This window comes from Crocuta crocuta, unplaced genomic scaffold (assembly GCF_008692635.1).
Source record: "Crocuta crocuta isolate KB4526 unplaced genomic scaffold, BGI_CrCroc_1.0 scaffold299, whole genome shotgun sequence".
NCBI classification, from domain to species: Eukaryota; Metazoa; Chordata; class Mammalia; order Carnivora; family Hyaenidae; genus Crocuta; species Crocuta crocuta.
In genome coordinates this window covers 13027080-13054492 of record NW_027532747.1, presented here as the reverse complement: position 1 = coordinate 13054492, position 27413 = coordinate 13027080, and the positions used below count along the sequence as shown (strand labels likewise).

At 39.2% G+C, this 27413-nt stretch overlaps 1 protein-coding gene and 1 long non-coding RNA gene across 7 annotated transcripts in view; one reads left to right on the top strand and one right to left on the bottom strand.

Annotated features, from left to right (window-relative positions):
- LOC144245554 (uncharacterized) overlaps positions 1 to 5189 on the bottom strand; it is a 28524-nt gene extending 23335 nt beyond the window's left edge. The window contains exons 1-3 of one of the 3 annotated variants that reach the window (XR_013339294.1): positions 5157 to 5189; positions 1907 to 2022; positions 920 to 1024 (exon numbers count right to left, since the gene is read on the bottom strand). This is a non-coding gene — a long non-coding RNA (uncharacterized LOC144245554). Of the gene's footprint in view, positions 1 to 919; positions 1028 to 1906; positions 2023 to 3489; positions 3778 to 5156 lie in introns of those variants that run through there. The other 2 variants (XR_013339293.1, XR_013339292.1) reach the window with 2 other exon arrangements.
- Positions 5190 to 5243: 54 nt separating this feature from the next.
- Positions 5244 to 27413, top strand: part of SPATA7 (spermatogenesis associated 7) — a 38320-nt gene continuing 16150 nt past the window's right edge. For 2 of the 4 annotated variants that reach the window (XM_077780930.1, XM_077780929.1), the window contains exons 1-4: positions 5244 to 5397; positions 11802 to 11876; positions 13737 to 13832; positions 18540 to 18587. In XM_077780930.1, coding sequence (XP_077637056.1) covers positions 5379 to 5397; positions 11802 to 11876; positions 13737 to 13832; positions 18540 to 18587 — 238 coding nt within the window. In that variant the 5' untranslated portion in view covers positions 5244 to 5378. The remainder of the gene's footprint in view (positions 5398 to 11801; positions 11877 to 13736; positions 13833 to 18539; positions 18588 to 27413) is intronic. The other 2 variants (XM_077780932.1, XM_077780931.1) reach the window with 1 other exon arrangement.

The window sequence follows — 27413 nt, the reverse complement described above, 5'->3', positions numbered from 1 at the left end:
AAGAAAGCATTGTCTATATTTGAGGACTTCTGATTTATAAAAGAACAATTTTGTGTCATTCAGCCTAATAATTCAAAGTGTTTGGGGAGTCTATTGCAGGCAGATATCCTAAAAGACAAAGTATGACAGGAGAGGAGATTGAATCCCTAAGAAAAACTAGATAGGGCATCAATAAAGGACAGTTCTCACCAGTGGCTTTACAAAACCCAGTTGTTTTGATTGATTTGTGTATGGTAGTTTGTGATTCTACATGCTCTTACCAGAGCTTCACTGCAACCTCCTGGAAATCCATTAATTGTTAAAACTCCAAACTCTGCTTTTAAAGTGGAACAAATATTACCAGGATAGACTGATAATTTGGTTATGTCCTTTGTTTTGCTTTCTTTGTAACGGTGAAGCCACTTGTAAACAAAGGACATTAGGTGGAGATTACCAAGCCTTTAGGCCAAGCATTGCCCCAATGTATTGTGGCCACTGACTGGCAGTGGAAGAAGAGGTGAAATCCTCTTCTTAAGCTACGGGCGACAGGTTACCTAGTAACCACTGAATAATTAAATTCCGTTCACAGAGACTTGTTCTCTTAATTGGATGAAAAGATGTAAAGAATACAGCGGGAGAGAAACGAGAGCAATGAAAGACAGTGACAGGTATTAGTGGGCCTAATATCTGCCATTCTAGCAGCCTTCATTTAAGAGCCACACTGTATGATTGACTCTTTTGTTAATAGTAAGCAGCAGCTAAACTGCCTACAGAGCCGTAATTTTGTGCTCTTCTCCACTATAAGAAAAATAAAGATAAAGTATAGAATGGAGCACATCAAATGCAGTACAAACTCCAGATGGTGCTATAGTTCCGAAAGTGATCACTTACTGTGTGCAAGATTATGTTTGTGCTGAGATATCAAAGTTCTATTCCTTACCAGAACGCAGAATGGTCATTTGGGGTCAATATATCCTGCTATCCCTCTCTTCTGTCTGTGAGGCACATCTTGCTGTATGAAGAATTATGGTCATTCTGTTCTCTCCTGCTTTAAACAAGAAAATTAAGAAGAATCAAGGTTTAGATTGACAGTGATGCAGATTTTTTTTTAATTCATAAAGGATCTTTAGAGAACACAATAATTTTTTTTCCTATATGCTCAAAAAAGAACTCGGCATGCATGTCACTAACTATAATTGGAAAAGTTCTACCTCAGAGTCATTTTTAAAAATGTTTTTCAGTTACATTTTATACTCCTTGAGTAAGATTTGTAGGTTAATATTGCCTCAGTTTGGCCACTCTGCTCACAGGGATTTGGCTTAAAACTTTCTTGGGGTGCCTGGGTGGCTCAGTGGGTTAGGCATCTGACTCTTGATTTCAGCTCAGGTCATGATCTCATGGTTGGAGAGATCAAGCCTCGTGTGAAGCTCTGTGTTGACAGCATGGAGCCCGCTTGGGATTCTCTCTCTCTCTCTCTCTCTCTCTCTCTCTCTCTATCACTCTCCTGATGTGTGTGCTGCATGCGCACTGTGTCTCTCAAATAAACATTAAAGAAAAAAACCTTCTAAAAAAAACTTTCTTAAATCCCCCTCTAGTGACAAACAACAAATTAATCCATGACTACATAACATGCTAACCCCTCCAAGGTCCAAGTTCTGTTTTCTCTTTTAGTATTAGATGAATTGGGAGCTGCAATATTTTGATTGGAGAATGACTAAGAGCGTTCTCTTCAGTCACCACAACCTAAGGGATTTTGTTTTGAAATTGAAGTCCACACAAAACGCACACACATCATGTAATTGCATTTCTTTTACTCTGCCCTGCTACCTATCTCCTTAAACTTTTTTTCCTAAATGTTTGTTTTTGTTCTTTAATCCTTTCAGGATTAAGATGTGTTCATGATAACCCAATGAATGGAAAAAATTACCTTGGCCTTTTATGTCTTGTTGCTTTCAGTGGATAATTTTCACCGTGGTGTTAAGCATGTCCAAACAGACAGACAAGAGTTCCAGGAATCCTCTGGATGGTGAAACTAAGGGCTATCTATAAATAGATAGATTAAATGTAGAAATAATAATATAATGATTTTATAAGATATAAAATAAAATATAGTAAATAGACTATATATTACGGTATGTGTGATACATAGTTTATTTATATCTCCAGTTCCAAAGGGCTTAGAACTCCTCCAATAAAATAGAGGTTTAATTGAGTCATTAAAACAAGAGTGGAATAAAAAAGCCACTTGCCTAATAAAGGGAATTAGAGATAAATAGAAAAATAGGCTATGAATGATTATTGCAAATGAGCATAAATCTTATTTATACTTTCTGTCAGCTAAGACATAAATGGAAACCCAATAATAAAAGTAAGTGTGCCAGGGGCGCCTGGGTGGCTTAGTCAGTTAAGCGTCTGACTTTGGCTCAGGTCATGATCTCATGTTCATGGGTTCCAGCCCCACATCGGGCTCTGTGCTGACAGCCACTTCAGGGCCTGGAGCCTGCTTCAGATACTGTATCTCCCTCTCTCTCTGACCCTTCTCTGCTAACGCTCTCATGCTGTCTCTCTCTCTCTCTCTCAGAAATAAATAAAAACATTAAAAAAAAAAAAAAGTAAGTGTGGGGCACCTGGGTGGCTCAGTCGGTTGAGCGTCTGACTTCAGTTCAGGTCATGATCTCAAGGTTTGTGGGTTCGAGCCCCACGTCGGGCTCTGTGCTGACCACCAGCTCACAGCTTAGAGCCTGTTTCAGATTCTGTGTCTCCCTCTCTCTCTAACTCTCCCCTGCTCACGCATGAGCTCTCTCTCTCTCAGAAATAAATAAAACATTAAAAATTTTAAAAATAAAAGTAAGTGTGCCAATTCATTAGGGCCAAAAAACATTTTCCTCCTAAAATACAACATATAAATTTCTAGATATCAAAAATATACCAAGGAATAATTTCTTAAAGTGAAATTCATATTTAAATATTCAATAAAAGGTCTTTAGGAATGGCCCCTCTCCAAGTCCATTGCACCTGGTAGTGATTCTTCCCAGTGGAAGGGCACTTCTGGGAACTAACTCTACCATAAGCCCATACTAGCTGTATGCATCTGCCTAGGATCACTGATTACCTCCTGGGAATAGCAACCAGAAAGGATCCTCTCTTTCTTGTTTACACATGCAGAGTGAAAGCCAAGAACATATTAAATTGAACTTAGGATAATATGTTCACCGCTAAAATTGGAAGGAAAAAGTAAATTCTTGAAAGAATTGGACCAAAATACTTAAGTAATGAAACAAGGACGGCTTCAGTTGAAGTTGGGTACCAAGCAATGTGGTCTCTAAAATCTTCTCCCGATCTTGGAGACCCTTGAGATATTTCAGAGTAATATCTACTTTTCATCCTAAAATTTACTTTCATAAGAGGAGCTGCTGGCATCAACTTTGTGTGACTCGAGTCACTGTGTTACCTTCCCAGGGGTGTTTGCCCTTTAAGCTTCAGCTCTAATTCAATTTAACAAATGCTTACCGGAGACCTATTATACGCAAGGTATTTTCCAGATGCCAGTAGTGGAATAAAAGGCTTCATGTTCTTAGACAGGGATTTCAAGCATCAGTGAGTAGGTAGTTTTTGTTCTCTAGGTAACATGTGACTCTCCACCCATGAATCCTTCCAAACGACCTTTGTTGCTGGGGCCACAGAGCTATCACACATACTCCTACATTCCCCAGATTTTAAATCTAATGTTCTCCTTTTCCTAGTCTTAGCGATCCAGGGGATCAGATGTTACTGTGACTGAATTTCTGGCTTCTTCCCCTTTCCTCGTCATAGGATTCCTGACTTGCTCCCTTACGTCTGAATTTTTCTGATATCCCAGCTTTTCTACGATAGGGAGGGTCTTAAAAAGAGAAAAAACTGTTATTTGTTGAAAACCTGATTTTACTTTCAGGCAGTGGACATATTAATCCTTGCAACTACAATGCTATTTTTAATAGCATTAAGATAGCATTTTACATTTTATTTTTTTTAACTATTTTTATTTATTTCTAGGAGAGAGAGAGAGACAGCGTGAGCAGGGGAGGGTCAGAGAGAGAGGGAGACACAGACTCCGAAATAGGCTCCAGGCTCTGAGCTGGCAGTCAGCACAGAGCCCGATGCGGGGCTCGAACCCACGAACCGCGAGATCATGACCTAAGCGAAAGTCGGACGTTTAACCGACTAAGCCACGCAGGCGCCCCGCATTTTACATTTTAGAAAAGAAGGACCTGAGGCTCAGAGAGGTTTCCAAACAAAGATCGAGCTCACAAGTGGCAGAAAAGTTCCACATATCTGCCTCCAAAGCCAGTACTTTTTCCATTACAGCAATGGTTCTCAAAAGGGGTGCAATTTTGCCACCCACCCCTGGGAAATTTGGTAATATCTGGAGATATTCTTGCAACCAGAGGTGGAGTGGGTGGGTTACTACTGTCATCTAGTGGGTAGAGACCATGGATGCTGCTAACACCCTACTCGGTGCGGGGCACCTCCCACAAAAAATTTTGCGCCCAGCCCAAAACGTCAGTGGTGCCACTGATGAGAAGCACCACTTTACAGAATGCTCCCTGCCCTATTATCTTATTTCCAAGGATCCAAAGGTGGGTAACTGCTTCAAAATTAAATAGTAGAAAGCCACAGATCAACCAACGCCTTGTTCATACTGCAACTCTCTTCCAGCCTAAAGAAAAACAGATCGGAGCTTTAAGATGGAAAGGGCTGGGTGTGGGGAGGGAAGAGGGATAGAGCTCAGAAAGAAGAAAGGAAATGCAAACTGATTCTTAAGGTTAAAAACTCAAGAGGTAAGTATATAGATATCTTTCATCCCCAGGATTTTCACTAATCCAAATGTTCATGCACTGCTCTGAAGTTTAACTATTTGGAACTGGCTGAATGTTACTCTGACCTCAAGCAACATTTGCGTTTGCTTTCTTTCCGGGACCCAGAGGACGTGGATACCAGATGAGGCCACCTTGTCCCCGCTCTTCCCGCAGGGACAAGACCTGCCAGGTGCTGGTGACTTAGTTCCTGACAGGAGGCAGCTCTGTGGACGACTGGCAGGATCCCAGGGCCACTGACCGCGGTTTGGGACACTTTCCCCGCCCAGTAATCCCCTCCCCGCCCCCACAACCCTCAACTGCTCTCCCCCTCCCTCCGCGTACCGCCAGGAGCCCGGCTGCGGGAGAGCACGTCCCTGCGCGGTGACGTCACAATCCCGGCGCCGCGGCCTCGGCCCTTAGCAACGGGCCTAGCGACGGTCTGCAGCGGCTGCGCCCCCGCGCCGGCTCCTGCGCGCCAGTCCTCTGCTGCCCGGGCTGGCCCTGCCCGGGGAAGGACGGAAGGGGACCCGCGTGTCCCCACGGCGGCTGCAAGAGGATCTCAGCATGGATGGCAGCCGGAGAGGTAAAGGGAACTCTCACGGGCGACCGCCGCCTCTCGCCGGCCCGCAGCCGGGCCTGGGGTCCGGGATCCGGGTCGCGGGTGCGCGGGTCGGGGCCGCGCCCTGGGGGGGCCAGGTCCCCTGTTTACTCGTCCCTCTTGGCCCCAATGTTAACCCCGCGCACAAGAGGGGGAGGAGGTCCTGCCTGCTCAGAATTTGTGGCCCTGACTGCTGGAGGCCCGGTCTCCTGAACTCCGGGGCATGCAGCCTTCTTACCTTGGTGGCTCCGAGGCAGAGGAACTAAATTTAGGTCCCCCAGATCAAGTGTCCTTGCTCTCCACAAGGACGACCCTCAATTTCCTCATCTCTCGAACGTGGCAGTAAAATGTCCATGTCATAGAGTTCTTGAAGATTAAATGCAGATAATATATAACCCCTGGCACATTTTAGGTAATCAGTTAAACATGAAATCTTCCCTTCTGTAACCACCTTCCTCTCCACAAAACAAATAATCCAGGGATTCTTTAACTTTAATGTGAATAGGAATCCCCTGGGAATCATGTTAAAATGCAGATTATGGCGGCGCCCGGGTGGCTCACTTGGTTAAGTTGGACTCTTGATCTCCGTCAGGTCATGATCTCACGGTTTGCGGGTTGGAGCCCCACATGGAGCTGTGCACTGTCAGTGCGAAGCCGGCTTGCCATTCTTTCTCCCTCTCTCCCCTGCTCACGCGCATTCTCTCTCTCTCCCACACACAGAATAAATAAGTTTTTTAAAAAATGCAGATTATGATTCAGTAGGTCTGGTGGGGGGGCTGAGATTTTGCATTTCCTTTAAGTTTTCAAATGATGCAGTGTTGGTGGCTACAGTGTTATTGGCAAAGGACTAATCCATAATCACTATATTCACCTGCCCTTTATTGAATACTCTCTGGGTCAAGTGGACATCATAGTGGAGCTCTTGGGGCCATATAACTTTAAATCTCGATGAATTGGCCCAATCCAAATACTTTGCATTTTCACATTTTCTGAACAAGTAGCATTCTTGCCTCAATCCAGATAAAGTGATCTGCAGATCCTCCCAATTTAGTATTCTTATCTATTTTTAAAGTATCTTTATTTATTTATATATTTTTAAGACATCTCTCCACCCAATGTGGGGCTAGACTCATCACCCCAAGAGAAGGAATCACATGCTCTACCCACTGAGCCAGCCAAGCACCCCTTAAAAGTACCTGTAAACCAAGCTGCCAGATGGTTCCTTGCAATGTCTTGCTTTGAATATGAGTGTTCCTTTATTAGATAATCATTGGTCAAAATAAGTGCTGTTTTGAATATAGGAGATTACTATCCATTGATAGCAAACTGTGTATTCTGACACTGTCAACATAAGTTCCAGAAAAAGCAAACCAGCATGCTTTTATGGTTTTTAGCAATTTTACAACATAAGCTACCCTTGCTGTGTACCAGAAACAATTCCCAAGTTATCTCATTATTTAATCCACAAAAACATCTTGATAGGTATTATCCTCATTTCACAGTAAATAAGAGGTCATCATAATTAACTTGCCAAGGTCATAGTAAGTGGCAGAACAGGCTTTGAATCCAGGGAGGAATGTGAAACCTTAGAGCCATTATTTTTACTTACTATGCCATGGCAGAGGTAAGAGCTTGGGAAAAGATACTGTAAAATTTAAAGTATACAGGCATACCTCGGACATACTGCAGGGTCCGTTCCACCACAGTAAAGCAAATATCTCAATAAACTGAGTCAAATGAAGTTTTTGGTTTTCCAGTGTATATAAAAGTTGTGTTTACTCTACAATGTAGTCTATTAAGTATGCAATAATATTATGTCTAAAAAACATGTACATACCCTCATTTAAAAATGTTTATTTTTAATAACATATTTTTAATGGTTAGCTAAATAATGCTAACCATCATCTGAATGTTCAGCAAGTAGTATTCTTTTTGCTGGTGGAGGGTCTTGCATTGATGTTGATGGCTGCTGACTGATCAGGGTGGTGGTTGCTGATGGTTGGGGTGACTGGGATTTTCTTAAAATAAGACAACATTGAACTTTGCCGCATCAGTTGACTCGTCCTTTCACAAACGATTTTTATGTTCTCTGTTCACGAACGATGCTGTTTGATATAGCATTATACCCACAGTAGGACTTCTTTCAAAACTGGAGTCAGTCCTCTCAAACCTTGCCTCGGGTTTATCAGCTAAATTTATGTGATAGTCTAAATCCTTGGTTGTCATTTCATCAATCTTCACAGCATCTTAGCCAGGAATCTCATTTCATGAGATGTCATGAAACCACTTTGCTCATCTTTAAGAAGCACCTCCTCGGGGCGCCTGGGTGGCTCAGTCGGTTGAGCGTCCAACGTCAGCTCAGGTCATGATCTCACAGTTCGTGGGTTTGAGCCTCACGTCGGGCTCTGTGCTGACAGCTAGCTCAGAGCCTGGAGCCTGCTTCGGATTCTGTGTCTCCCTCTCTCTCTGACCCTCCCCTGCTCACACTGTCTCTATCTCTCTCTCAGAAATAAATAAAATATTTTAAAAAATTAAAAAAAAAAAGCAACTCCTCATCCCTTCAAGTTTTACTGTGAGACTGTAGCAATTCAGTCCCATCTTTAGGCTCCACTTCTAATTCTAGTTTTCTTATTTCTACCACATCTGCAGGTACTTCCTCCACTGAAGTCCTGAACCCCTCACAGTTACCCATGAGAGTTGGAATCAGCTTCTTCCAAATTGTTGTTAATATTGATATTTTGACGTCTTCCTATGAATCACAAATATTCTCAACAGCACCATTCTCAAATGATGAATCCTTTCCAGAACACTTTCAATTTACTTTGCCCAGAACCATCAGAGGAATGACAGCTAAAGCCTTATGAAATGTATTTCTTAAATAATAAGACTCAAAGGTTGAAATTACTCCTTGATCCCTGAGCTGCAGAATGGATATTGTGTTAGCAGGCATGAAAGCATCAGTAATCTAATTGTACATCTCCATCAGAGCTCTTGGATGACCAGGTGCATTGTCAGTGAGCAGTAATATTTTGAAAGGAATCTTTTTCTGAGCAGTAGACCTCAAGACAGTGAATTAAAATATCTATTGAGCCCACTGAGGAATACCAAGATAGATAGGTAGGTAGGTAGGTAGGTAGGTAGATATTCAGTAAACCATGTTGTAAACAGAAGTGCTGTCATCTAGGCCTTGTTGTTCCATTTATAGAGCACAGGCACAGTAGACTGAGCATGACTCCTAAAGGCCCTAGGATTTTTGAAATGGTAAATGAGTATTGGCTCCAACTTAAAGTTACCAGCTGCATTCGCCTCTAACAAGAGTCATCTTGTCCTTTGAAGCATTGAAGCCGGGAACTGACTTCTCTCTAGCTGTGAAAGTCCTTGATGGCGGCATCTTCCAATGTACAGCTGTTTCATCTACATCGAAAATCTGTTCAGTGTAGCCATCTTTATTAATTATCTTAGCTAGATCTTCTGGGCAACTTGCTGCTTCACCTTCTACTCATGTTATGGAGATGGCTCCTTTTCCTTAAACCTCATGAACCAACCCCTGCTAGCTTCAAGCTTTTCTTCTGCAGCTTTTAACTCTCTTAGTTCATAGAAATGAAGAGAGTTGGGACCTTTCTCTGGATTAGGCTTTGGCATAAGGGAATTTTGTAGCTGGTTTGATCTTCTGTCCAGACCACTAATACTTTCTATATGTCAACAGTAAGGCTCTTTCATTCTCTTATCATTTATGTGTTTCTTGGAGCAGCACTTTTAATTTCCTTCAAGAACTTTTCCTTTGCATTTTTATAACTTGGCTAAGCGTTTGACACAAGGGGCCTAGATTTGCCTTATCTAGACTTTCAACATGCCTTCCTCACTAAACTTCATCATTTCTTACTTGATTTAAAGTGAGAGATGTGGGGCGCCTGGGTGGCTCAGTCGGTTAAGCGTCCGACTTCTGCTCAGGTCATGAACTCACCGTTTGTGGGTTCGAGCCCTGCATCAGGCTCTGTGCTGACAGCTAGCTCAGAGCCTAGAGCTTTCTTCTGATTCTGTTTCTCCCTCTCTCTCTGACCCTCCCCTGCTCATGCTGCCTCTCTCTCTCTCTCAGAAATAAATAAAACATTAAAAAAAAATTTAATAAAAAATAAAGCGAGAGACATGCAACTGTTCTTTCACTTGAATACTTAGAGGACATTGTAGGGTTATTAATTGGCCTAATTTTAATTTTATTGTTTCTCAGGGAATAGAGAGGCCCAAGAAGGGAGAGAGGTGGAGGAAAGGCTGGTCAGTGAAATAGTTAGAACACACAACATTTATCAAGTTTCCCTGGATTCAGATCCAAAATCTGAATCTGTTACACATAGTTGCTGTGTAATCTTGGGCAAATTACATGTTTTACCTCATTGTTCTTCATCTGTAAAGTGGGGACAATGATAATACCTGTTTCATTGGATTGTTGTAAGGATCAAGTGCATTTGTAGCTACCAAGCGTTTAGAACAATACCTGGCACAGTTAGTATTCAGTAAATTAGCTTTTGAGTAGAAGTGAAGAAATCCAAATAAAGCTGGCTTAGAGAATTTTTAGCTCCTGTAAAGAAAAGTCTAGTAAGGGTAGAGCTTCATTTAGATCCAGTGACACAAACAATATCACCAGGAATCCCTCTGGCTTCCACGCTTCTCCACGTAGGCTTCATTCTGAGATCCCCTTGTATGGTGCAAGATGGCCAGGCTTATTTCTGCCTTGCCTAGGCTCTAGCCCAGTGGAAAGAGTATCTCTTTCTGAATGGTTCCAGTAAAAGACCCAGGATTGTGTGTCATTGGCTGGACCTGGGTCACATAGTCGTTCGTGGTTCACTCAACATAGCTGGTCAGATTTGGATTATATGCCCACCTCTGAGCAGTAGAATAAGCTCTACTTGAACTGCTTGGACTAAAGGTGAGGGACTAGTGGTTCCTCAAGGGCAAGTTGAGGTCCTGTCTCCAGATACAGGGGCATTGAGTTCTGGGAAGGCAAAAAGTGAAACACTTTTTTTTTCCTCCATAGAAATAAGGTTTGCTTGAGAGCTTTTGTTGGTTAATTTGTTTTTTTGTATGTTTAGGTTTCAGATCCCCTTCTTTCCTGGTATAAACAAACTATGCTAATTTCATGACTGTCATTCCCAACTCAAATGGTATAACCTTGATCTCTCTTGTCCTAAATAATAAGTTAATTTTTTTCCTTCCCACTCTCTGGCCTCTGATACAGAAGGGTCTTCTTAGACATTCTGATCTCAAGTTGTTTTTCTATTTTAATCTCTTTTAGCAGACTTTGTTCTCTGGTCTTGGATTCTAGTTCTATCTGGACACCTCTTTTTCTATTTTTAGTCATCCATATTTCTTCCAGACTTTGTGTTCCCTCCATGCCTTTATAGCTTATAGTAGCCCACCTGATAGCAGACTGTCCATTTTATCCATTTAAAACATGTCTTAGGGATACAGTATTCATATTTTGCATGTTAAATTCCGTTAAACTCTATATATACTCAGCCTTCTTATCTTGAAGGTTCTAAACACTTGGTAGCTACAAATACAGAATCTATTTTTGGAGGAAATAAATTAACTTTGTGATGAGTTATGCATCTAATTTTCCATCCATCTGGTCTGAAAGATGAGACACTAACTTTGGCTTTAGGGGAGATAGGATCCAAACAAGAGTATAAGTAGATTGGACTAGATGAACCTTAAGACATCTTTTAATAAGTTCTGATTTTAACATTTTTATATGTCTTCTACAAAGTGACATTATATAATTTCTGATTTACTAAACTACTTTGTGAGGGGATTACTTTCTTAAAATTATTTTTAAGGCCAGAGTAGCCTATGATTAACTAAATAATTAATATATATATGTATTAACTCAAAATCTATGTCTCAAAATCATTAAAAAATCTGGTAGGTCACTGGTATACAGAATAAAGTTAATATATATCAAATAACATAATTGATATATTTATCACTTTATCTTGTGAAACTAAAGTCTCAAGGTACAACTGTTATGAAAACAACTTTGTTAAAAGAGAAAGCCTTTTATCTATGGCAGTAGAATTTTTGTCTGTCTGATGTATCATTGCTGGTTAGTAATATGACAATAAAATTTTAAACAATCCTGAGAGGCACCTGGGTGGCTCAGTCAGTTAAGAGTTCAACTCTTGATCTCAGCTCAGGTGGTGATCTCAGTTGTGAGTTCAACCCCCATGTTGGGTTTTGTGTTGGGCATGAAGCCTACTTAAAATAAGTAAACAAAGTAAAACAATTCTGATAGTTAAAATCAAAGATAAATTTATTATTTTTTAATGTTCAATATTTTTGTTTTCATGAAAGTTGTGTTTCACTTATCCTAATTTATATCTTTTTGTTAAAAGTCAGAGCAACCTCTGTCCTTCCCAGATACGGTTCACCATGCCTATTTAAAGGACACTTGAGCACCAAAAGTAATGGTAAGTGAGGTGTTTAAATTGTAAAAGATCATTTGTTAAAAGGTTGACTTAAGTGTTTGTTTCCTTTATTTGTAAATTGTATGACATGATGAAATTCATTTAATCAATATTGAACTTTGTATTATTAATTATAGTTAAATATTATAGGAATTCTTGAGAGAATTTAGGAGGCCATCATTTCACACTAATATTGTGCCCAGGACGTGGACCTGGCCGCCTCCCGCTCCAGCCAGGCTCTCCTCTTTGCTGGCGGACCACGCTGGCGCTGGCGTACGGCTCGCCTTCCTTGTTAAAATGGTGACTAGGAGGTTATTAAAGACACTGACTCTGAAAAGGAAAAGCTGTGCAGAGAAAAAGAGCACTTGAAAAAATGCAGTTTGTATCCGGAGTGAACACCAATGGGCCTCTTTTCCAACTGGATTTCTAGATCCTATGAAAAGGAAATCTGAATTTTCTGTTTCACATTTTAAAGCCTTTAAATTTCTGATAGGAACTTAAAATATATTTTTATAATTATAGCTTCAAAATTTAAACTCTGAGTTTTTAGGCAAAATAATTGAAAACCTTTTTTTCCTTGTTTATATGAAAAATCTTTTATTCTGGTTCCTCTAAAAGTGAAAGCGGGATCACATTTTCAGTTACCTTATTTCTGGCAATAAAGTATATTATACATGTAGAGCAGAGTCATAAACGCCGAAAAATTATTTTTAACTAAAAATTTTAAACTAGTTGTAAAGTACACATACCTTAGAAGAACAGGATGAAGAACAATGTGTAGTTTGCTAACATTGTTTTAAGAATTGACGTGCGGAGCTGCTGTAGGTCTGGTGGTGGTTCTAGGTGTGAAGCTGCCTCGGTTCTCGTGAAAACTGCGTCCTTTATCAGCTCCGCGACCTTGAAGACCTTATTCACACCTCTCTTAGTCTCCACGTCTATTAAATGGTAAAAATGACTAAATGGCTTTTACATGTGAAGAGCCTAGAACAGTGCATGCACGGAACCTATTCAGTAAACGTTAATAGTAGTACTAGTGTCAAGCTTATCGTTATTGTATATGCTTGTGGTGTGCATAGAATTTCCCTAGAAGGATGATGCATGAAAACAGTAGAGAGTATGGTTCTGGGAAGGGAGGTTAGGGGTCATGACAGGATATTCATCTACTTTTCAATCTTTATATGACATTTTAGCTGTTGGTTTTGTTTAACTCTATGCATTAAAAATGGTTTTTAATGTTTAAAAAGCTATGTTTACACTTATTTATATTTTATACATTTATACTTATATATAAGTGCTTAATTATTTCTAAAGTATCTTTTAAACAGTTTAGATGAGATTGAGAAGCTTATGGAATTTCTCTGTGATTGTATTTGTCTTAATATATTCCTAATGCTTCAAAAAGAGTGCAGTAAACTGATCACGTTTTCAGGTGTAAAATTAGAAGTTGCCTCTCAGAAAAGAATCTTTGCATAGAAATTTAGACTTTTGTATGTGTTTGATTTATTCAACTATTAACAATGCTAACATTGTTTTATAATCAGGGAAGTAGCTAAACACTTTTAATTACTAGATTAATGCCTGTCAATAAGAAATGGTTTTGTAAATGTAATCATAGATTATCTTCTAGAATCTCTTACCAAACTCTCAGTCTCAGAAAGGCTTGAACCCAAGTAGTCAAGCGCTTGTCAGTTACCAGTGCAAGATCAAGGCTAGAACATACCCACCATCACAGATATGTCAGTGTGTCCATGGCTAATTTTCAGAACGTTTTATAATAACGAGCTTAATAATCAATATCTTGTTTATCTCATGACTTGATATTAATTCTAGACATATAATGATTAAATATGTTTTAATTTTTAGCTTTTTGCACTGACTCCTCCTCACTCAGACTAAGTTCTCTCCACCTGGTCAAGAATCACATGGCTGTTCACTATAATAAAATCCTTTCAGCCAAAGGTAAAAATGTGCAAATGTGAACTTTCTGTGCCCAATTTAAATCCTCAACTTCACTTCTAATTAGGGTAAATCTGTAGCAAAAATGAATATATATAAACGGATTTATGTTTCATGTAGCAAGATATCAACTGTTAACTATAACTGTTATACATAGAAAATTCAGAATGCCATTTTTGTTAACTCTATGTGATATCTATATAGTAACTACTTATTTCATTTTACCTGTGTTATCCCTAATATATTTTTGTAGTTAGATATTGATGTTAATATAATGAAAGTTTATAATCTGCTTTTATTTTCAAATCTAAGGAAATTATACAAAGAAGATGTCAGCTACTCTTTTTTTTCTTTTTGGTTGCTTTATTGAGATAATAACTTATAGGGATGCCTGGGTGGCTCAGTCGGTTAAGCATCCGGCTTCGGCTCAGGTCATGCTCACAGTTCGTGGGTTCGAACCCCACGTCAGGCTCTGTGCTGACTGCCGGCTCAGAGCCTGGGGCCTGTTTCAGTCTGTGACTCCCTCTCTCTCTGACCCTCCCCTGCTCACACTGTCTCTCTCTCTCTCTCAGAAATAAATAAAACATTTTAAAAAAAGAGATAATAACTTATATACAATAAAATGAGCTAATTTTAAGTGTACAGTTAAGCATCTGTGTTTTGGAACATATGTACATTTCTGCAGTCCCCAGCACAATCATTCTGTAACAGGGACCAGCTAACCAGCTTGTTGAGCCCTGCGTCGGGCTCTGTGATGACAGCTAGCTCAGAGCCTGGAGCCTGCTTCAGATTCTGTGTCTCCCTGTCTCTCTGACCCTCTCCTGCTCACACTGTCTTTCTCTCTCTCTCTCTCTCTCTCTCTCTCTCTCTCTCTCTCAGAAATAAATTTTAAAAAACATTTAAAAAAAATCGAAAGAACAAAATTTTGTAACATGTGAAAGTCACATGAAATTCAACTTTCATTGTACAGAAATAAAGGCATTCGTGTTCATTCTTGGACATACTGTCTATGGTGGTTTTTGCATTAAAAGGCAGAGTCAACTAGTTATGATAGAGACCATATCACTCTGCAAAGCCTGAAAATTTTACCATCTGTCCCTCTACAGAAAAAGTTCACTGACGCCTAATATAGAACATTTCCATCACCCTAAAAAGTTCTCCCTAATCCTTTGCAATCAGTTTCTTCCTTCAATCCCTGGCAACCACTGATCTGTTTTCTATCACTATAGTTTTCCTTTCCTAGAATTTCATAGAAATGGAATCATTTTGTGTGTGGCTTCTTTGAATTAGCTAACACTTTGGAACTAATCCATGTTAATGTGTGCATCGGTAGTCCTTCCTTTTTATTGCTAAGTAGGTTTCCAGTCAATGAATATACCATAATTTGTTTATGAATTCAGCAGTTGGTGGATATTTGGATTGTTCTGACTCACTTTTAACCATTAGGAATAAAGCATACAGTCTTCATATACAATTTTTGAGCACATGCTTCCTTTTCACTTGATTAAATTTATTCACTAGGAGAGGAATTGTGGGGTAAAATGGTAAGTATATGTTTCACTTTATAAGAAACTGGTGGACTGTTTTCCAGAGTGACTTGCCATTGTGTATTTCTGTCCCTTGTACATCCTCACCAGAACAGCACTTCTTTTTGTAGCCCATTCTAGTGGAGACATATCGGTAGCTCATCCGGGTTTTAGTTTGTATTTCCCTCATGCCTATGAGGTTGAGCAACTTTTCTTGTGCTTATTTTTCTTTTCTTTCTTTTTTTTTTTTTTTTATTATTTGAGAGAGAGAGACAGAGCATGAGCAGAGGGAGTGGCAGAGAGGCTCCTAGCTGTCATCACAGAGCCCAGTGCGTGTCTCGAACTCACAAGCAGTAAGATCATGACCTGAACCGAAGTCAGACGCCCAACCGACTGAACCACCCAGGCGCCCTCTTGTGCTTATTTTCTATTTGTAGATCTTCTTCAGTGAAATATCTGTTCAGATTTTTTGCCCATTTTTAAGAATAAGTTATTGGTCTTCTTAATACTAAGTTGCAAGAGTTCTTTATGTATTAAATATAGATCCTATATCCGATATATTTTGTCCCAGTCTAAGACTTACCTTTTCATTTTCTTTAAAAAATATTTATTATGAAATAGTTTTAGACTTATAGAAAAGTTGCAAAAACAGTACAGTGTCACAGAAACTGCTCACCCAGCTCTCTCTAATGTTAAAATCTTATATAATCATAGTACAGTTATTAATAGCAAATGACTATTGATAGAATACTAGTAACTACCGATCTTAGTTGAATTTCACAAGTTTTTTACTAACATCTTCTAAAAAATATTTTTAATCTTCTCATTTGAAGAGCTAAAGTTTCTATTTTTTATTTTTTTTTTAATATTTATTTTGAGAGAGAGAAAGAAGGAGCCACATGAGTGGGAAGTGGTGAAAAATTCCAAACTGATGCAGGGCTTGATCTCACAAATGGTGAGATCATGACCTGAGCTGAAATCAAGAGTTGGACACTTAACCAACTGAGCCATCCAGGTGTCTGGGAGAGCTAAAGTTTTTTAATTTTAGTTCATGTTTTATGAAGTTTATGTTTTATTTTTTTTAATGTTTATTCATTTTTGAGAAGCAGACCATGAGTGGAGGAGGGGCAGAGAGAGACACACACAGAATCGGAAGCAGGCTCCAGGCTCTGAGCTATCAGCACAGAGCCCGATGTGGGGCTTGAACCCATGAATTGTGAAATCATGACCTGAACCAAAGTCAGATGCCTTACCAACTGAGCCACCCAGGTGCCCCTGAAGTTTATATTTTAAGTGATTGAGAAATCTAAAAAATTATATTTTGTGACATGTGAAATCAGGTTCAGTTTTTCAGTTATTTTAATAGTTTAACTTTTCAGGGACGCCTGGATAGCTCAGTCAGTCAGTCAAACATCCAGCTCTTGATTTTGAATCAGGTCATTATCTCAGTTTCATGAATTTGAGCTTTTTATCAGGCTCTGTGCTGACAGCGCACAGAGCCTGCTTGGGAGTCTTGCTTTCTGTCTGCCCCTTCCTTGCTTACCTTCCTCTGTCTCTCCCAAAATATAGGGAGAGCTTAAATATAAACTTAAAAAATAATTGAAAAATAATAGTTTATACTTTTCATATCCTGTTTAAGAAATCTTTTCCTGGGACGCCTGGGTGGCTCAGTTGGTTGAGCGGCCAACTTCAGCTCATGTCCTGATCTTGTGATGTGTGAGTTCAAGCCCCACATTGGGGTCAGAGTTTGCTGTTAGTGTGGAGCCCACTTTGGATCTTTTATCCCCCTTCTCTCCCTGCCCCTCCGCTGCTTGCACGCTCTCTCTCTCAAAAATAAAATTAAAAACATTTTAAAAAAAAGATATCTTTTACTAATTTTAGGTCACTAGGATTTTCTTATGTTTTCCTTAGAACCGTAAGTTTTAGTTCCTACATTTTTAAAGTTTGTGATCCGTTTTTGGGCACCTGAGTGGCTCACTCAGTTTAGCATCTGACTTCAGCTCAGGTTATGATCTCACAGTCCATGAGTTCAAGCCCCACAATTGGGCTCTGTGCTGACAGCTCAGAGCCTGGAGTCTGCTTCAGATTCTGTGTCTTCCTCTCTCTCTTTCTCTCTCTCTCTCCCTGCCCCTTCTCCACTCACACTCTGTCTCTCTCTGTCTCTCAAAAATAAATAAATGTTAAAAAAAAATTTTTTTAAGTTTGTGATCCGTTTTGAGTGACTTTGTATATGTGATATAAGGATCGTTTTTTGTTTTTTGTTTTTTTTTGCCTGTGAATATCCACATATTCCCAGTACCATTTGTACTGGGAAGAGATTGTCCTTTTTTTCTTCTTTTTTTCTTTTTTTGATTTTACAGAAAGAGAGAGAGTTGTAGACAGGGGAGAGGGGAGAGGGAGAGAGGGAGGGAGAGAGAGAATCTTAAGCAGGCTTCATGTTCAGCATCGAGTCTTTGACACANAGAGGGAGAGAGGGAGGGAGAGAGAGAATCTTAAGCAGGCTTCATGCTCGGGCATCGAGTCTTTGACACAGGACTCGATCCCATGACCTTGGAATCATGACCTGAGCCAAAATCAGGAGTGGGACACTCAACCGATGAGCCACCCAGCCACCCCGAGATTGTCCTTTCTATGTTGAATTGCCTTGGCAGTTTTTGAAAGACAGGTAACCGTGTCTGAGGATATATTTCTGGACTTAACTCTTCAGTTCCATTGATCTTCTTTGTCTTTATTATAATACCATATTGCCTTAGTTACTATAGCATTACAGTAAGTCTTGAAATCGGGTAGCGTAGGGCCTCTAATTTTGCTTTTTTGGAGGGACTTGTTTTGGGACTCCCAGTTACAGGTATGTTAAGTGCATGATTCAGGTAGGTTAGGTCAGTGATGCTCTGTGCATTTATTTTCCAGTGTTCCTTTACTCTGTTTCATTTTGAATAGTTTATATTGCTTTGTTTTTAAGTTCACTAATACTTCCTTCTGCAGTATCCAATGAGCTGTTAATCCCAATCAGTGTATTTCTTTTTTATCAAAGATATTATATTTTTTGACTCTAGAAGTACCATAAAAATCAAAACAAGGAATTGCAAATTCTGGAACTTTTTTTGTGATTTCCACATTTGATATTTGTTGTCATTTATAAATGTTAAGAATATTACTAAACAACTGATTTGTTTTCTTTCAGCTGCAGTAGACTGCTCAGTTCCATTAAGCATGAGTGCCAGCATCAAATGTAAGTAATTTTTGACATGTTGATTTTTGAAAAAAACTATGGTAAACTACACATAACATAAAATTTACCAACTTAACCATTTTTAAGTCTAACCATCTTAACCATTTCAGTGGCATTAGGTGCGTTCATATTCTGGTACAACTGTTACTACCGCCCATTTCCAAAACCCTTTTTATTTTGCAACACTGAAATTTTATACTCACAAAGAATAACTGCTCCAAACTCCCCCTTGCAACTGCCATTCTATTTTCTGTCTCTCTGAATGTGACTACTGTGGTACATCATGTAAGTGCAACCATCCAGTAGTTTTCCTTTTGTGACTGGCTTATTTTACTTAGCATAATGTGTTTGAAGTTCATCCATGTTGTAACCTATGTCAGAATCTCTTTTTTAAGGATTTTTTGTTTATGCAGTCGTAAGTCAGTAAACACTTGGGTCGCTTCCACCTCTTGTTTATTGTGAATAAATCTGTGGATCCGGATGTTCAAATATCTCTTTGAGACTCTGCTTTCAGTTCTTCTGCATATGTCCCCAGAGGTGAAATTGTTAGATCATATGGTAATTCTATTTTTAATTTTGTGAAACCCCCCCCATAGTATTTTGTATAGCAGCTGCATCGTTTTACATTCCCACCAGTCGTGCACAGGGTTCCAGGTGTTCCACATCCTCCCCAACACTTGTTCTTTTCTTTCGATAGTAACGATCCTAATGGATGTTGATATATTGCCTTTTGAGGAAGCATTTTCTAACTTTTGAAAATTATCCATAAATTAAAAAAGCTTGTATTTCATTTTTTTTAATAATGTTTGATTTATTTCTGAGAGAGAGAGAGAGTGATAGTGTGAGCAGGGGAGGGTCAGAGAGAGAGGGAGAGACAGAATCCGAAACAGACTCCAGGCTCTGAGCTGGCTATGAGCACAGAGCACGACGTGGGGCTTGAGCCCACGAACCGTGAGATCATGACCTAAGTGAAAGTTGGACGCTTAACCGACTAAGCCACCCAGGCGCCCCAAGAAGCTTGTATTTCAAAGCCCAGGCTTTGCCACTGAATTGCTGTGTGACTTTAAATTATTTAACTTTTCTGGATTTTATTCCTACATACAAAAATTAAGGTATTACTTACAAAATCAATAAAGACCTTATCAAGCTCAACACCCAAAAGACAAATAATCCAGTGAAGAAATGGGCAAAAGACATGAATAGACACTTTTCTGAAGAAGACATCCAGATGCCTAACAGACACATGAAAACTCTCAACATCACTCATCATCAGAGAAATACAAATCAAAACCACAATGAGATAGCACCTCACACCAGTCAGAGTGGCTAAAATTAACAGTTCAGGCAATGACAGATGCTGGCGAGGATGTGGAGAAAGAGGAACCTTCTGGCACTGTTGGTGGGAATAAAAACTGGTGCAGCCACTCTGGAAAGTAGTATGGAGGTTCCTCAAAAAATTAAAAATAAAACTACTCTGTGATTCAGCAATTGCACTACTGGGTGTTTATCTAAAGGATACAGGAGTGCTGATTCATAAGGGCACATGCACCCCAATGTTTATAGCAGTGCTGTCGACAATAGCCAAAGTATGGAAAGAGCCCAAATGTCCATCAACAGATAAATGGATAAAGAAGATGTGGTGTGTGTGTCTGTCTGTCTGTCTGTCTATATAGAGAGAGTATTGGCAGTCAAAAAGAATGAAGTCTTGCCATTTGCAACATGGATGGAACTAGAGTGTATTATGCTAAGTGAAGTTAGTCATTCAGAGAGAGACAAATATCATATGACTTCACTCATATGTGGAATTTAAGATACAAAACAGATGAACAGAAGAGAAGGGAAGCAAAACTAATATAAAAACAAGGAGGGAGGCAAACTATTAAGAGACTCTTAAATATAGAGAACAAACTGAGGGTTGCTGGAGGGGTTGTAGGTGGGGAGATGGGCTAAGTGGGTGAGGGGGGCATTAAGGAGGACACTTGTTGGGATGAGCACTGGGTGTTACATGTAGAGGATAAATCGCTGGATTCTACTGAAACCATTATTGCACTCTATGCTACTAACTTAGATGTAAATTTGAAAAAAAAATTAGCTACGGTATACTAAAAGGCTTGCCAAGGTTAATTTCTAGGATTCTGTGATTCTCATTTCCCTTGGGTTATTAAGGTTACTGAATGATACATTAAAACTGCCATAACTGGCACTTTTCTCCAGATAAATATTGTCTACTATTTCTATCCTGATAGCTTAACTGATAAACTTAATAGTTACATGTATGTGAAAAGTAATAGTGACCAAAGATTTGTAAATAATCTTTACTATGGAAATAATCGGATCACAAAATGTGAAGTTCCTATTTTAAAATGTTCTAAAAGATACCATTTGAGGCCTTTGAGTTCAAGTCAGGAAATAAATGCTTAAAATAGCCAAAGGATATAGATATCATAGCCTGCGCCTGTCTCATAGTAGATGATTAGTATTACTAGTAATTCAGTATTACTAATAAGACAGAATCAGAGAGGATTTTCATATTAAAAAATAAATATCAGCCCAAGGTAGTGCGTGCTAAGTGGTGAATGAGCAAGACCACAGGTAGGGAAATGCCCTTTAGGTGCAGTCTGGAAAAGATCAAAGAGCGCAGGGTCCTTTGAACCCTTTCTCTTCTTGTATATCTTCTTAGCAGAACAGATAGAACCTTTAAGCTGAGCCCATTGCCACCAGCTGCCATTCAGTGAGCACAGTGCCTTTGCAGGTCCTCTGCCTGGCGCTTTTTATTCTCTTCTGTGTGTTCCCTTTGTGTTTGTAACAGGCCCTTCTGTCAGCTCTCATAGCTGTGAAGGAAGCTTGCAGTTCAAATAATTTTATAAAAGGAGTAAAGGCGTTTTAGGCAAGCGTACAGACTTAGGTATATGTTTCTACAGACTAAGTTGACTATAGCACACAATTCATGTGGCCATGTCATTTCATTTCTTACCCTCCTCTCTTGTAAAATGAAAGGTAATTAGATGATCTCTAAGGATCCTTTCAGATTTTTTATTTCTGTGGCGTATATTTTTTTTTCTGTATCATATTAATGATGTTTTTATAGCACCAAGAACTGGCTTAGTATTTACCAGCTTAAAAAATCTGAGGGGCGCTTGGGTGGCTCAGTTGGTTAAGTGTCCAGCTTCAGCTCAGGTCATGATCTCGCAGTATGTGGGTTCTAGTCCCGCATCGTGCTCTGTGCTGACAGCTCACAGTGGAGTCTGCTTCGGATTCTGTGTCTCCTTCTCTCTCTGCCCCTCCCCGATCATGCTCTGTCTCTGTCTCTCAGTAATAAATGTTAAAAAAAAAAAAACTGAATCATTTGGGGTGCCTGGCTGGCTCAGTTGGTAGAGCATGTGACTCTTATCTCAGGGGTCATGAGATTGAGCCCCATGTTGGGTGTAGAGATCACAAAAAAATAAAATAAACAGTAGATAGATAGATAGATAGATAGATAGATAGATAGATAGATAGATAGATTCAATCTTTTTTTGAAAATCTGAATCATTTGAATTAAGATGTTTTTTACCTGGGGCACCTGGGTGGCTCTGTCAGTTAAAGTGTCCAGCTTTTGATTTCAGCTCAGGTCACGATCTCAGGATGGTGGGATCGAGCCCCATGTTGGCCTCTGCGCTGGGCACGGAGCCTGCTTAAGATTCTTTCTCTCCCTCTCCCTCTGCCCTTCCCCTGCTCTTGCTCTCTCTGTCAAAAAAAAAGTTGTTTTTACCCAATTGTCATTATCAGACGATCCTATTTAACTAGGATCACCTCTAAATGGGAAATTTTTGCTTAGTTTTCATACAGATAATAATTTCCTGAACAATAAATATATAAAATAAGGTTATCTCTCTTTTTTATTTAGGTTGAATAATAGAAAAGCCTGCCTGAATATATGTATTAATCCCCTTATTGAACCAAACCCTGGAGTCTAAAATCCATATTCACCAATTTAAAATAATCAGGCATTTTGTACAAAATTTTGTTTAGTTCACTAGAATTTGTTCATTGATTAATTCAGCAAATATTTATTAGGTATCTAATATGTGCTGGATACTGTTCTACCTGCTTTCATAGAGCTTGCATTCTAGTTGAAGGAGACAATAGGTAACACAAAGAAATAAGTAAATATAGAATATATCAGAAGGTGATAAATGCAAAACAAAAAAAAATCAAGTAGGATAAGGGGGATTGAGAATCTTCTGGAGGTCTCACTGATAAAATGAGCGGAAACCTGAAAGAATTAAGTGGGTAAATGGGGGAAGAAGAGCAGTCAAGACCAAGGAAATAGCAAGTACAAAGCCTTGAAATGGCATCGTGATCAGTGTGTTCAGGGAACAACAAGGAAAGCTACCTAGCTGATGTGAGATGGGCCTGCTGAAGAGTGCTAGCAGAAGAGGCTGTTGAGGTGGGACAGAGAGAGCAGACCTGGTGGACTATGGCCATTGTGCATACTTTGGCTTTCACTCTGAATGAAACTGGAAGCCATTGGAGGCTCTTGAGTAGAACAGTAATAGAGCCAGTTTAGCTTTTGAAAGCATCTCTTTGGCTACTGAGTTGAGAATAGTCTGTAAGGGGCAATGGTGGAAACAAAATGACTAGTTAGGAGACAAGAATGCAGATAAGAAATAATGGTGACTTGGGGCACCTAGCTGACTCAGTAGGGCATGCGACTCTTCATCTTGGGGTTATGAGTTCAACCCCCACTTTGGGTGTAGAGCTTACTTAAATTAAAAAAAAAAAGAAAGAAAGAAAGAAGGAATGAAAGAAAAGAAATAATGGTGACTTGGACCAAAGTGGTTGCAGTAGAGGGAGTGTGAAATGGCCGCATCCTGGAAACATTTCAAATGCATGTCAACAGTACTTACTGATGGGTTGGCTGTGGATAGGGTATGAGAGAAAACAAGGAGTCAAGGACGACTCCCAGCACTTCGAGGCTGAACCAAAATAAGTTCTAATTTACTGAAAGGAGGAATCTGATAGGAAGAAATTTGGGGGAGGAAGTGACTCGAAAGCTCACTCTTGGCCATTATAATAGTTTGAAATAAATATCTATTAGACAGCCAAGTGGAGATCCTAAGGAGGTAATCAGAGTTTGAGTCTGGAGTTCAGGAGAGAGGTCTAGGATGCAGAAAAAAATTTGAGAATTGACAGCATATAGATTGTATTTAAAGAATTGCTCATATTTTTGGGTTTTTGGCATTTAGAGTTAGCTAGTGCTTATTTATTACACAGTATTTTCTGCTTTCAGTCAGTTCAGACAAGAGAGGTTTTTTTGTTTTTGTTTTTTGTTTTTTGTTTTGCCATGTAAGTGAAGAAAATTGTGGCGGCCAGAAGAATAACAAAGATTGTTATCACCAAACTAAAGTGTAATTAATAATCATTATTCTTGTGTTGTAGAGCTGATGTTCATTATAACTAATATAACTTAGAAATAAATTTTATAGACACTTTTTAAAAAAGAAATCTCTGGGGGCGCCTGGGCGGCTTAGTCGGTTAAGCGTCTGACTTTCATGTAGGTCATGATCTCGCGGTTCGTGGGTTCTAGCCCCGCGTCGGGCTCTGTGCTGACTGCCAGCTCAGAGCCTGGAGCCTGTTTCAGAGTCTGTGACTCCCTCTCTCTCTGACCCTCCCCTGCTCACGCTCTCTCTCTCTCTCTCCTAGAAATAAATAAAAATATTTTTAAAAAATTTTTTAAAAAAATAAAAATAAAAAAATCTCTGGGTTTGAACAATCCATTATTTTACAAGACACACTCTTCTATCTAAAAGACTACTACTGATTTGACCATTTCAGTCTTCATAGTATCTACATTTAGAATAGCTCTACAGAGTTCGTTGAATTCTTTAAATAATCCCATATTCGAATGCATTAAGGGACTTTACTTTTTATAGCATTTTATTGACAAATTATTTCTATACCATAAAATTCATTGATTTTTACTAAGTTTAAAAATTGTACAGGGGTGCCTAGGTGGCTTAGTCAGTTAAGTGTCTGACTTTGGCTCAGGTCATGATCTCACAGTTCGTGAATTTGAGCCCCACACCAGGCTCCGTGCTGACAGCTGAGAGCCTGGAGCCTGTTTCAGATTCTGTGTCTCCCTCACTCTTTGCGCCGCCCCCCCCCACACACACTCTGTCTGTCTGTCTCTCTCTCTCAAAAACTGAATACACATTAAAAAAATTTTTTTAATAGGACAAACATTAGCACAAACCACTTTTAGAACATTTATGTCAGCCCAAAAAGATCCCTTTTACCCATTTGCAGCTGCTTTCTTTGCCCACCCCTAGCCTCAGGCAACTACTGATCTACTTTTTTTCTCTATAGACTGGTCTTTTCTGGACATTTCCTAGAAACTGAATCACTCTGGTTTTTCACATTAGACTTCTCACTTAGCATAATGTTTTCTGGATTCACCTGTGTCTTAGATTGTATCAGTACTTCATTTAATTGCTAAATAGTATTACATTGTATGGATAATACCCCATTTTGTCTGGGCATCAGCTGATGGATATTTGTATCATTTCTGGGTTTTTTGGCTATTATGAATGGTGGTGCTGAGAACATTCCTGTACAAGTCTTTTGTGTAGACATAAATTTTCATTTCTTTTGGGTATATACCAGAGAATAGAATTGCTGGATCATAAGGTAAAATTATATTTAATTTTTTAAATGATTTTTTAAGTTTATTTATTTTGAGAGAGAATGGGCATGTGTGAATGGGGGAGGGGCAGAGAGAGAGAGAGAGAGAGAGAGAGAGAGAGAGAGACTCCCAAGCAGGCTCTGCAGAGCCTCACATAGGGCTTGAACCCATGAACCATGCGATCATGACCTGAGCCAAAATCAAGAGTTGGATGCTTAGCCGACTGAGGCACCCAGGTGGCCCAAAGTATATTTAATTTTTAAAGAAACTGCCAAACTGTTTTCCGAAGGGGCTGTATCATTTTACATTCTTACCTCCAACATATTAGGATTTCAGTTACTCCACATCCTTGCTAACACTTGTGATGGGCTCCTTTTTTTTTTTTATTAAGTTAATTTACTTTTTTAGTAATCTCTACACTCAACGTGGGGCTCAAACTCATGACCCGGAGGTCAAGAGTCGCATGCTCTTCAGACTGAGAGCCAGCCAGGCATCCCCTTTTGACTCCCTTTTTGATTATAACCATCTGGTGGGTGTGAAGTGGTAATTTACTATGGTTTCAATTTGCATTTTCCTCATGATTAATGATGTAGAGCATTTTTTTCATATGCTTATTAGACATTTGTATGTCTTTGATAAATATTCAAATCTTTTGTCCAATTTTTAATTAGGTTGTCTTATTATTGAGTTATATATTATTTATGTATTTTAGATGCAATCCCTTATTAGCTATATGATTTGCAAGTATTTTTTCCACATCTGGCTTTTTTTTTTTTTAATGTTTTATTTATTTCTAGCAGAGAGAGAGAGAGACAGCGTGAGCAGGGGAGGGTCAGAGAGAGAGGGCACATCTGGCTTTTTTTGAAAAAGAATAAAAAGTTTTCATTTTGACTAAGTCTAATTTTTTTTTTAATATTTTAATGTTTATTTTTGAGAGCGAGAGATTGCAAGTGGGAGAGGGGCAGAGAGAGAGGGAGACACAGAATCTGAAGTCAGTCTTCAGGCCCTGAGCTAGCTGTCAGCACAGAGCCTGACGCGGGGCTCGAACCCAAAAACCGTGAGATCATGACCTGAGCTGAAGTCAGACACTTAACCGGCTGAGCCACCCAGGCACCTCAATCTTGGAGTTGGTAAATTTGAGTCCCACATTGGGTGTAGAGATTACTTAAAAATAAAAAATCTTTTTTTTTAAAATGGCCAAATTACTAATTAGGTTTAAAAAAAAACACAAAGGAGATGGGGCACCTGGGTGGCTCAGTCGGTTAAGCATCCAACTTCGGCTCAGGTCATGATCTCATGGTTCATAGGTTTGAGCCCTGCATCGGGCTCTGTGCTGACTGCCAGCTCAGAGCCTGGAGCCTGTTTCAGATTCTGTGTCTCCCTCTCTTTCTGACCCTCCCCTGCTCACGCTGTCTCTCTCTGAAAGAAAACAATTAAAAAAAATTGTTTTTAATCCCAAAGGAGAGAAAGTACATTTACATGACTGTACTGTACAAAATCCATGTAGAAGTGGACCCATGAAGTTGTTTAAGGGTCATCTATATTTCAGTGTACATTTTAAATAATAAATACATTTGCTTTAGCATGCTTATAATTTTTTTAAATTTTTTAAATTTAGCTTTGAGAGACAGACAGAGCAAGCAGAGAAGGGACAGAAAGAGAGGGAGAGAGAAAATCCCAAGTAGGCTTCTCACTGTCAGCATAGAGCCTGATGTGGGGCTAGAACTCATGAACCATGATATCATGACCTGAGCCGAAGTCAGACGCTCAATCAGCCACCCAGGTGCCGTACCCTAGTTCAAACTTTAAAATTACATATAAATTACCTTAGTTTATTTTTTAAGCTTATAGAAGTTTTTATAAATTCTGATTCAGATCAGAGTGATTTGAAACTTAAAATTATATTGTCGATTCAGTTGAGATAAATTCCAATAAAAAGTATATGTTAAATTTTTAATTTTATATGAAAATACAAGTCATTTTGCTTATATTTAACTCTGAAATTTGACTAGCTTTCTTTTCGCTATTTTCAGCCTTTATATAATGATAAATCTTTGATAACAACTCAGTACCTGACTTGCATCCTAAAGTGTAAAACCACTGTTTTCATTTGTATTTACAAATCAACAGCAGTTAAGAGAAGTAGAAATCAGTTATCCTGG